Source organism: Manis javanica, chromosome 7 (assembly GCF_040802235.1).
Source record: "Manis javanica isolate MJ-LG chromosome 7, MJ_LKY, whole genome shotgun sequence".
Classification (NCBI taxonomy): Eukaryota; Metazoa; Chordata; class Mammalia; order Pholidota; family Manidae; genus Manis; species Manis javanica.
In genome coordinates this window covers 47,540,351-47,552,572 of record NC_133162.1, presented here as the reverse complement: position 1 = coordinate 47,552,572, position 12,222 = coordinate 47,540,351, and the positions used below count along the sequence as shown (strand labels likewise).

General features: G+C 36.5%; 1 protein-coding gene across 1 annotated transcript in view; it reads right to left on the bottom strand.

Moving 5' to 3' along the window:
- Positions 1-535: 535 nt before the first annotated feature.
- DNA2 (DNA replication helicase/nuclease 2) overlaps positions 536-12,222 on the bottom strand; it is a 49,618-nt gene continuing 37,931 nt past the window's right edge. Inside the window, exons 15-21 of the mRNA XM_017667880.3 lie at positions 6,349-6,542; positions 6,164-6,253; positions 5,874-6,078; positions 4,364-4,453; positions 3,587-3,769; positions 2,245-2,391; positions 536-1,634 (exon numbers count right to left, since the gene is read on the bottom strand). Of these exons, the coding sequence (XP_017523369.3) occupies positions 1,566-1,634; positions 2,245-2,391; positions 3,587-3,769; positions 4,364-4,453; positions 5,874-6,078; positions 6,164-6,253; positions 6,349-6,542 (978 nt within the window). The 3' untranslated portion in view covers positions 536-1,565. The remainder of the gene's footprint in view (positions 1,635-2,244; positions 2,392-3,586; positions 3,770-4,363; positions 4,454-5,873; positions 6,079-6,163; positions 6,254-6,348; positions 6,543-12,222) is intronic.

Here is a 12,222-nt window from a genome sequence, read left to right as displayed (position 1 = left end):
TTTGAGGGTCTGGTTTAACTTCCAGCTCACCCTAAGCCTCCAATTCACAGCACCTTATACATAGAGATGGATCCTAACTCTTTCAAATAAATAAGTGGCTAAAATCCTGTAACCAAGACGGATTCCCAAATGACAGCAAAAATGGAACTCCTCCTCAGGCTCTTCTTCCTTTCACAGGTCATATAAATCTGTAAAGAGGCAACCACTGACTAAACTTTTGGTTTTCCTATTTTCTTATTGGCATCACACCCAGGAACTGAAATTATCTCATATTCCCTCCTGTTATAAAACATCATGATACCTAGCCAATATTTAAGCCCTATCTCGGCAATTTCCTAATTTTTCCTGTCTGATCCATAGTCTCTTCAATATCAACTCCATCCTGTGCATCCTTCATAAATTATCTTAACTATGTCAGTACTCCTTGGTTTCAGCTTTGTAGCCATTACCAATATTTCACACAAGTGGAAAAATGCCAGACAACCTGAACTTAATTATTACTTGGTATTAATAACTGACAGTAAGATTTAACAACAGAACACAATTTATTGAATAAAAAATTCAAGTAATAACATGTGAGGTAGAAGCAACAATTTTAACATATTTAACATTCATTAAAAAAAAAAGCTTTAAATGAGATTTCTCCCCAGATGGATACACTGAGATTAAAATCCATCACCATATGCATAAATTAAGCATTTTGAGGTAATTCTGTCTCACAAAATATCTTCATACAAAAAGAACCATGCCCCCAAAACAAAAGGGAATATGAACATAAATAGGTGAAAACAGGCATATACCTTTTCAATTTATCATCAATTCAGCAAACAAAATTTCTTATCAGAAGAAAAAGAATTTCGTATCAAAATCCACTATATAACACTAAATACTAAAAACAAGTGGGAGAGAAAGGGGGAATCAGAAATCAATTGGAAATAATCAATTTATAAATAACATTTAAAAGATTAGGTTTAACGTGAAAACATATGTGATACCAGAAAGCAAAAGTCAGGGGTAAAAAAAAACAGCAAAATGGCCTTTGGATCAGGGACCTGAAAATACAGAAAAGAACCACACCTATGTTCTCATCATCATAAGACTGGGCTTAAATAAGAAAAACAAATCAATTTTCTTACCTAATCTTTCAAAACACAAAAATATAAAAATGTACAAAATCAAATTAGTCTTGAAATTTTAGACTTAAAAGTTTCTTAGATCCAGAAGTTAATCCATCCTTAATGCTGTAAAAATTTATCAAATTCTTTCTAGGTCACACAAAACACATTTATAGTACCTATAAGTTTAGACTTTTCAGTTTTGGGTGGACCTGTCCTGAAAAAATAAATACAGTGTTAAATATTATATGGTGATAGAACTTTATGCTTAAAAAGATTCTACCAAAAAAATTAAAAATTAGAACTGTGAACAGAGTTCATTTACATCATTTCATACCCTCAGTATAAGAGGTATCTTCAGTCTAACCAAACATTGACTTTACAGCATACCCAAATCACTAATAATAGGCAGTAGTCAAAGGAGATCATCATGCTAGTATGGAAAAAGCTTTATCTTCTTTGAAAATCACCCAATATGTAACAAAGACTTTCATGTTCTCCTGATGGAAGATCAATGATGTAAAATAAATTAAGGAAGATATATTTAATAGAATATGGAACTTTATAAAAACATTTATGACATTATTTAACATTTTATAATTTGGTTTACTGGACTGCTAAAAAAATTATAAAGATTTTTATGGCAGTCTTTGGATAACAATGTACTTAAGCAATAAGGTTTATATATCTTAGCCTAAGACCTTAATACCATTTTTTAAAAAGATCATCTATTTAAAAAATAATTTGCAATATGACAAGGAATAATTTTACATTTTTTAATATAATGCTTTTTTAACATTGAAAAAAGGTTATAAAATGGGGTGAGAGGAACCAGAAGGGATAGCTGTTTTTCTAGATGTGTTCTAGGAAACATACATCCTGTTCGTAGGGCAACAAATCAAGTCTCTATTTTCCCCCTTTCTCACTTCATAAACTATCCTTCTCTATCACGTTTTATTTCACTTTTTGCTTAAAATTACTTTCTATGAATCGTTTTCTCCCTTTTCCTTTGTAAAATCAGATCTTTGAAATACGCTCATAGAGCACAATGAGACAATGAGTTTTATACAGGTACAAATAAAGTACTCACAACAGCACAAATATGACTACATACAAAACAAAAGGATATCAATTTTTCTGAGTTTAGATGATTAAGCAGCTTCGCCAAAGGAGGGTAACGGTTCAGTGAGGGCACACATCCCAGGAGAATCAGTTTATGTTTGGCTCTAGTTATAGCAACATTAAGACGTCGCCAATCTTTCAAGAGTTCACCAAGCTGAAATGTAATTTCCAATTATTTGAGTTTTCTTATATATCTTGAGTTTGTTCTGGAAAATTACAGACTGTCCTGAACTATTTTCCTACCTTTAAAAATATATATTGCAAAAAAGATTTGACACATTTAAAATTCTAGCCAGTTGGAAAAACTTGCTCAGAATCCCAACTTCAGTTTTATCTTGGGTATGATATCCCAGCCATAATTTAAACTTACTTAAACACATATAATGAAAATAAAGAATTGGAGGTATCCCTACTCACAGTAACATTGTTTGTAACAGTAATTAGAAGTGAAGATTCAGGGGACTTGTTAAATATACCATGACATGTATGTACAATGGAAAACTATGAAACTATAAATAACAGAATGAAATCTTTTCTGTGTATTGATAGAGAATCTCCAAGCTATTATTAAGTGGAAAAAGTAAAGCATGTAGAATAGCGTATATATTACCTTCTGTGAAAAAAGGAGGGAAATATGAGTCTTATTTGCCTGTATATGCATAAAGAAACTATAGGCTACCAAAAAAACATATATATATGTAATTATAAGGGTAAAACTGACAGAAGAGACTTTTTTCCTACATATATTTTAAAAGCGTATGGAGTTATCACATAGTCAAGAAAAATGAATCTACAGAAGGTAAAATTGCAATAAAACAAAATGTGGAATTATCTATAATTTGAAAAGTATATTTAGGGAAGCCTTTATATTTAAAATGCCCCAAATGCATGAGTCAAGAGGTGTAAGTAACACAAATGTCCACAGACAGATGAATGCATAAACAAAATGTGGTATATACATGCAATGAAATATTATTCAACCTTAAAAAGCAAGGTAATTCTGATGCATGCTACAACATGGATGAATCTTGAGGACATTATACTAAGTGAAATAAGCCAGCAACAAAAGGACAAATAGTATATGATTCCACTTACAGAAAGCAGAATGGTGGATGCCAGGGACTGGAGGGAGAAGGACTTGGGGAGCTGTTATAAATGGGGGTATAGAGTTTCAATTTTGTAAAATGAAAAGTTCTGGAAATCTGCTGCACAGCATTGTGAGTATACTCAATGAACTATACAACTAAAATTAGTTAAGATGGTAAATTTTGTTACATGTTTTTTGCCACAGTTTTTTTTTTAAAGGGGATAAAAATGTCCCAAATCAGCAGAAAGTACAATTAACTCACAGTTCCATCTTTATTACTTCTAACAAAAGATACTAGAATGATACTTTTGTCTCTTCCTTGGTATTTATCTACTGTATTAACTTCGACCAGCCCAACAGAAGAATGTGACAATAAATCATTGATGATCTTTAACTGCTGCCTGTATGGTGCAATGATGCCAATATCAGATGGATTACATCCAGCCTGAATAGAAAAGGACACAATTTAAAATGAAAATCCTGACTTTTGTTACTTAAGCTTTACTAAATTTATTAAATTAAATGTTTACATATTGAACTCAACTGATGTTTATAATAGACCTTCCTATTGCAAGGAGAAATGCAATTTTTGAATTTGCTCTAAATTTACATCCATATTTCCTGAGATGAAATCATTTCTCAAAAAGTGCTCCCTTGATTTTTAGAGGTTCACGACAGTAAAATGATTTGCATGCCACCAGAACAGTACTGCTACACAAAAAATAGCACAAAGAAATACATTTCAGTTTATGAAATCCCTTACACTGAAGTTTTCAATCCCCAATCATACTGACTTACAGCCCATATTAACACAATCAGAATTATCTGATATTACAAAAAGTTATCTTATATGGAAACCAAAAACACCATTATAAAAAAATTATGTAGTCAATAATTTTCTCAAAAGAAACTGGGCTTCAATCCTCTTATCTTAATATACAAGGGTTAATTAATGCTAGAGTTTAGTTCTTTGCATTCTAACATTCTATTATTCTGTACTTTAATATTAATTAGCCCTCAAAATTAAATTATAAATTACCTTAATAAAAATTGAGGTCAAGAAAACTATGAGTTTGGCTTCTGTTATATTGCTCACACCACTCTTTTCAACTTGTTCTGGTGCCGGAACCTAAATAAAAAAATTTGCATCCTCTTGAAAAACAGTCTCTAAAGTTAAAAGTACTGCTGGTACACAGGTAGCTAGAGAGATTGTACTACCAGATGAAACAGATGAAAAATCTTTATCTTAAAGGTTAAAGGTAAAAAAATTAACACAAATGAATGATGCTAGTCACCTTCAGAAAAGCCACCCAAAGGCAAGAGTTAGACTCAAATCTCTATAAAACCTGACCACACATTGGCTTCACATACTTAAGTTTATTATCCCCCATTCTGGAGGGATCAAAGGAAATGTAAGTAATTTGCCCAAGACCTCACAATAAATCATGGTATTAGGATTCAAACTTAGATATGTCTCTAATTTCTATGTTCTTCCTATTTTCTTGTTGCCTTTTTATACAAATAAAGTAGCAGGTAAGTAGCAGATCAAGTTCCCCAGGTTCTACCATACCTGTAAAAGCTCTCCAAGGACTGTTTTGCTCCTACATCATCCCTAAGTCACCATTATTTTTAATACAACTTACTTGAAATTCTGAAGCTAAGAAAGAGCAAACCTGAATAGCAAATATAAAGAAGCTGGATAATCATTTGTGAGGTAAACAATTATGAATTATAAATATACATTGGAATTGCAGTTTATAAAGACAGTCATCTGTGAGATCAGTTTATCTGAATAAATTTCCCAGAGACTGCCTGTCTCTAATTCTTGAATCTAAAATGCTCAGAGCAATATCTAAGAAATGAAAATTCCATCATGGTACACATGGTAAGGCCTATCTCTAAGAACCAGCTAACTCTGCCTATTTTAATAACAAAAGAGTATTATTTTAGAGTAATTTGCATACATATATTCACTATATTTTTATTTGAACTTATGTAAAGACTTCAATACTGAGAAGTACTATGTAAAACAAATGTAGTAATATAGGATCAAAATTTTGTTCTTAGTTCCTAGTAATAAGACTCAAGTCATTTAAGGTCCTTTTGAAGATTTTTATTTAATGACAAATTTTTAAGGAGATCTTTGTGTATATGTAGGGGCAGGAGGTAATATAATATATAGGAAATGTCAGTACTTTCAACTCAATTTTGCCATGAACCTAAAACTGCTCTAGAAAGTAATGTCTCCATTTGTAAACCCAATGCTTTCATAGCATCAATGCCAATTTCTTTTCTAGGAAATGTAATTACACACTTGAGTTCACTTTCTTGCTTTCCCTACTTCAAGTCAATTTTGACATCTAGCAATCCTCAGAATAAACCTCCTCCCAAAGATATTGGATCCATAGAAAGAAAAGATTATTTTGTGTTGAAGTACATGAAGTATGCCAGTTTTAACTGATAAACTCTAATGAAGCATTTGCTACTGAACACTGAGCAATTTAAACAATAGGACAAAAGCAGAAAAACTAAAAATCTTTGTTCCTTACCTTGTCCATATTAAGAAAACAAACAGGATTGTTTGGCTTAAATACTCCAATCAGCCAAGGATTTTCAGAATAATCAGCATAAAGTTCCAGTTCCAGCTTCACATCTTTGAAGTTAGGTAGGTTAATCACTGCATTGGCCACTTTGTCTGATCCACACTCCAGCTTTCCTTCATATGTCAATTTATTACTTAAAGACATAATTTTACTAAAGAAATTACAAAAACAACTTTTAGTTTGGACAGATGAAAATCAACATGAAAACCACTCACAGTGGACACTGTTACAAATACCTATTCATTCTGTACTGCACAGTTAATTGAACAACAGCATTCTTATTCCGCTCCAGCCGCTTGAATAAGCTTTCACTCATGCCAAGAGCTCTGTCAACAAATCAAATTGAGGGTTACCAATGTATTGGAAACTGTCCCTTAAAAAAAAAATCTAGTTTAAAATTTAAATTTCAGTGTCTGCTTACCTTGCTTCATGGTTTAGCACCAGGGGAGGAAGCTGCTGATGATCCCCCACCAACACAAATCTCCGTGAAAAAAAAAGTGGCCCTAGACATATTGGTTGGCTAATTTGAGAGGCTTCATCCACAATACAAAAATCAAAAATTTTACGAGAAAATATTGGATGATTTATTCCCATACATGTTGTTGCAACTATAAGCTAAAAACAAAAAAATAGGTCAGTTACTTGTCTGAAAAATATAACTTGTTTTTCCCATTTTTTAAATTAAAAGTTCAAAAAAAATTCTTTGTCTCCAGAACAGGTTCCCCAGTATTTTTTAATTCTGAAATATTTATATCATGTAAAAATATTTTTAATTTACTAGAAATTTTTAAAAATCAAGTAAATTTTCCGGACACTATAACAATGTTCAAATTGGGATATTTCCAAATGGAAATCTGAAATACTCAAGAGGCAATAAGTTAATAATTTTATTTTTTTTTTACATGACAACCAGGACTTTACTTCTCGGAAGATGGGACCCTGGGACCTGAGGAACAGCACAGTGGTGTGTTCCCGGGTTTTCTGTTTGCCTCATATATTGCAGATTTAGAGCTGAAAAGGCTAGTAACTCAGGAACACCAATGGGTACAAACCAAAAGGAGCTCCAACAAAAGCCAAAGGAACAGGAATGGGAAAGCCTAGCGGACAGAAGACTTATATACAATAACTAATCCACACTAGCCAAACAACACAGAAAAAGCTGCCTCACCCCCACCACCACCACCAAAGGCTGAATGGGGAGCCTAGATTTCCACCCTTCTCAAAGTGTAGTGAGGTGCCCCCAAGCCCTGTGAGGTAGTCTTAGAGAAGGCCAAAGGGAGACAGGAATTTCATCCCTGCTGACTGGTAATATGCGCCCCCTACAGTGTCACAGGAGACTGTGTGGGAGCCTAGACTTCTACCCCAACCCACAGTAATGAGGAGCTCACCACCTTGTGTGTTAGCAGAGTCCAAACGGGAAACCTGGCCTTCAACCCCCACCTAGCAGTAACAAAGTAGTATATCCTCTTGCCTGTACTGGAGTACTATTACAGGAAGACAGTTAAACAGTTTTAGATAAAAAGATACAAAAATGCTCAGGTTTCATCAAAACTCACTTTTTATACACATAATCAGGGAAATCTCTCAAACTGAATAAAAAATAGACCATCAATACATGCCATCACCCAGATGACAGCAATGTTAGAATTATATGACAAAGATTTTAAAGTACCTGTGAAAAAGGAAATGATAAAAGACAGAAACTTGGAACATCAGGAGCAGAGAACATAGTAAGCAAAAATATCGACAAATTCAATAAGCTTTCCATCGCCTCCAAATTATGCTTGATGGTTAAAGAAAAAATAACATGGTCTAATGTAGATCTAAATGTACATAGAATAAATGTTTAAGACAATTATAAACAGGGAAAGAAAAGGGACATAAAGAGGCAAGGTTTCTAACTTTACGTGCACTAGTCAAATGATATCAAGATTCTAAATTATGTATACATAATGAATACCTAGAGCAAAAGAGTAACCACTAAAAGCTATTTAAACTGATACACACAAAAATACTATAGATAAATCAAAATGGAATCCTAAAAACTGTTCAAGTAATGTATAAGGCAGGAAAAAGCAGAGAAAATAGAAAACCACAACAAAAAATGGTAGGCTTAAGCTGAACATCTACCAGTAATTACGATGCTTTCTACAAAGAAGTCACTTCAAATTTAATGATAGAGGCATGCTGAGAGTGAAAGAATGTGGTATAATACTGACTGATTTTTCAATTGCTGAATGATCCACCAGTCACAATAAATCCCACTTGTTCATGGAGTATAAATCTTCAGGCAGCTGAATTCAGTTTGTGAGCACAATGTTGAAAATTTTTTTCATCAACTATATACAATAGATTTTTTTTTAGTTGTATTCATTCATTCATTCATTCACTCATTCATTCATTCATTTATTATTAAGGTATCATTAATTAATATACACTCTTATGAAGGTTTCACATGAAAAACATTGTGGTTACTACATTCACCCATATTATCAAGTTCTCCCCACACCCCATTGAAGTGACTGTCTTATCAGTATAGTAAGATGTCAGAGTCACTATTTGTCTTCTCTATGCTATCCAACGGACGTTTGAATGAAGGTGGAAAAGCAACTCAACGAGGTTTTCCAAGAAGTGGTGCTATAGCAATCGAACATTAATGGGCAAAAAAATAAACCTTGATCTAAATCTCACACCATATATAAAAATAAATTCAAAATGGTCAGACTTAAATGTAAAACATAAAAGTGTAAAACTTTTAGGAAAAAAATAGAAATTTTCAGCATCTAGAACTAGACAGTTCTGAGACCTGACAAAAACAGAATGCATAAGATTAACAAATTTATATACTGGACTTCATCAAAATTAAAACCTATTCTGCTACAAAATGTCCTGTAGAGAGAGGATCACGGGAAGATGGAGGCGTGAGTAGTTCAGTTGAAATCTCCTCCCAAAAACATATATATTTATGAAAATACAATAAATACAACTATTCCTATAAGAGACACCAGTGGATACAGTACAACAGCCAGGCTACATCTACATCTGCGAGAACTCAACATCACACGAAGCGGGTAAGATACAAGCTGCGGCCTGGCGGGATCTGAACGCCCCCCCCCACCCCAGAACCCGGCAGGAAGAAAGGCGTTGGAACAGGGAGGGAGTGAAAGGCCAGGACTGCTAACCAACCAGCTCTAGAAATCCGCACCCTGAGCGCAGACACAAGGTGCACAGGGTGCTGGTTATTAGAAAAATAGAAAAGCAAAACCTGTGGGCAGATCCTCCCAACCGCTGCCCCTGAGACAAAAGAAAAGTGAGTGCTTCTGGCAAGTCTTAAAGAGACAGGGACCCCACAGCTGGACGCAGTGATCCCAGCACAGTTAGCCAGCAACTGGGAATCCAGGGGAACTTTAGGCGCCCTAACACCCTGGGCAGCAGCACAGCTCTGAAGACCCTCACGGAAGTCCCCGAATTGGCGTGGACCCCGACACACCGGCCCAGTAGTGGGAGAGTGGACCGCGTGACAGAAGCAGCAGCACCGGAGGAGACCGGGAGTGGCCCATGTGTGCTGGCAGCGCCAGAGGGGACCAGGAGCGGCTCGTGCGATCCCGCAGGGGAGGCAACTGAGCAGCCCAGGAGTGGCCTGTGCGCACTGGCGGCAGTGATGCCAGAGGAGCCCAGGAGAGGTGCGTGTGAGCCTGCAGCGGCGGCAACTGAGCGGCCAGTGTGTGCCAGCGGCGGCAGCACCAGAGGGGCAAGGGAGAGGCCCGTGCGCACCTGCAGCAGTGCCAGAGGGAGCAGCCGTGTTCCCAGCAGCTAACAGGAATCACAGCCCAACGCACAGCCGCCGAGGCCAGACCCAAAGGCCGCTGCTGGCACACAGCAGCCTGGCAGGGGCGCCGCTATGGCAGAGAAGCGCACCTGGCGTGCCTGCCACTCCCCGCAGGGCTCCGCGCTGCTCTGAAGGAGACCCCGCCCACAGCAGCTTAGGGGACTAACCCGGTGGCTGCTCCAGGAGTGCGGGTAACCAACACAGGCAGCGGAGAAGGGCAAGGCATCCAGCAAGCAGGAAAGGACTTTCTTCTCCCAGCTGACACACCTGCAACCTGCCCACAGCCACCACTATAACCATGAAAAGGCAAAAAAATTTAGTCCAGTCCAAAATAGTTCAGACAACCCCAGAAAGAGGATCTGCAGAGACAGACCTAACCAGTCTCCCTGAAAAGAATTCAAAATAAAAATCATAAACATGCTGACAGAACTGCAGAGAAATATACAAGAGCTAAGGGATGATGTCTGGAGGGAGATTACAGAAATGAAACAATCTCTGGAAGGATTTAATAGCAGAATGGGTAAGATGCAAGAGGCCATTGATGGAATAGAAACCAGAGAACAGGAACGCATAGAAGCTGACGCAGAGAGAGACAAAAGGATCTCCAGGAATGAAACAATATAAAGAGACCTGTGCAACCAATTCAAAAGGAACAATATCCGCATTATAGGGGTACCAGAAGAAGAGAGAGAAAAAGGGAAAGAAAGTGTATTTGAGGAAATAATTGCTGAAAACTTCCCCAAACTGGGGGAGGAAATAGTTGCTCAGACTACGGAAGCACACAGAACTCCCAACAGAAGGGACCCAAACAGGACAACACCAAGACACATAATAATTAAAATGGCAATGATCAAGGACAAAGACAGAGTATTAAAGGCAGCCAGAGAGAGAAAAAAGGTCACCTACAAAGGAAAACCCATCAGGCTATCATCAGACTTCTCAACAGAAACCTTACAGGCCAGAAGAGAACAGCATGATATATTTAATGCAATGAAAGAGAAGGGCCTTGAACCAAGGATACTGTATCCAGCATGACTATCATTTAAATATGAAGGAGGGATTAAACAATTCCCAGACAAGCAAAAGTTGAGGGAATTTGCCTCCCACAAACCACCTCTACAGGGTATTTTAGAGGGACTGCTCTAGATGGGAGCACACCTAAGACTAAATAGATGTCACCAGAGAAAATAAAATCACAGCAAAGAAAGCAGACCAACCAAATACTAACTAAAGGCAAAAAATAAAATCAACTACCCACAAAAGCAGTTAAAGGAAGCACAAAACAGCACAGAATAAAACAACCAACATATAAAGAACGGAGGAAGAGGAATAAGAAGGGAGAAAAATAAAGAATAACCAGAAAGTGTTTAAAATAGCTCAATAAGTGAGTTAAGTTAGACAGTAAGATACTAAAGAAGCTAATCTTGAACCTTTGGCAACCACAAATCTAAAGCCTGCAATGGCAATAAGTACATATCTTTCAATAATCACCCTAAATGTAAATGGACTAAATGCACCAATCAAAAGACACAGAATAATAGAATGGATAAAAAAGCAAGACCCATCTCTATGCTGCTTACAAGAGACTCTCACCTCAAACCCAAAGACTATAAGAACAAAGAAAGACTGAAGGAACAAAACAGCAGCAGAATCATAGAATCTAAGAATGGACTAACAGTTACCAAAGTGAAAGGGACCGGGGAGAAAGGGAGGGAAGGGAGGGATAAGGGTGGGGAAAAAGAAAAGGGACATTACGATTAGCATGTATAATGTGGGGGGGGGAGCATGGGGAGGGCTGTGCAACACAGAGAAGACAAGTAGTGATTCTACAGCATCTTACTACACTGATGGACAGTGACTGTAATGGGGTGTTGGGGGGGGACTTGGTGAAGGGGGGACCCTAGGAAACATAATATTCTTCATGTAACTGTAGATTAATGACAACAAAATTAATTAATTAATTAATTTAAAAAAAACATCCTGTAAAGAGGATGAAAAAACAAACTACAAAATGGGAGAAAATATCCTCAAATATATACAATAAAGGACTAATATCTAGAAGATATAAAGAAATCTCTCACTCAACAGGAAAAAAAAAAATATCCAGATGGACAACAAAGAGACATTTCACTGAAGAGTATATATAGATGGCAAACAAGCACATGAAACCATCATGAGCCATTAAGGAAATGCAAATTAAAATCACAGTGAGATACCACTATACCTATCAGAATGTCCAAAATGAGAAACAGGAATACCACCCAGTGCTGACAAGGATCATTCATATATTGCTGGTAGGAATGTGAAATGGTACAGATGCTTTGGAAAAGTTTGGTAGATTTTTAAAAAACTGAACATGCAACTACCAAATGACCCAGTACAGTAACTGCACCTGAGCAGTTATCCCAGAGAAATAAAGACTTAGTGTTCATACAAAACCCTATACATTAATGTCTATAGCAGCTT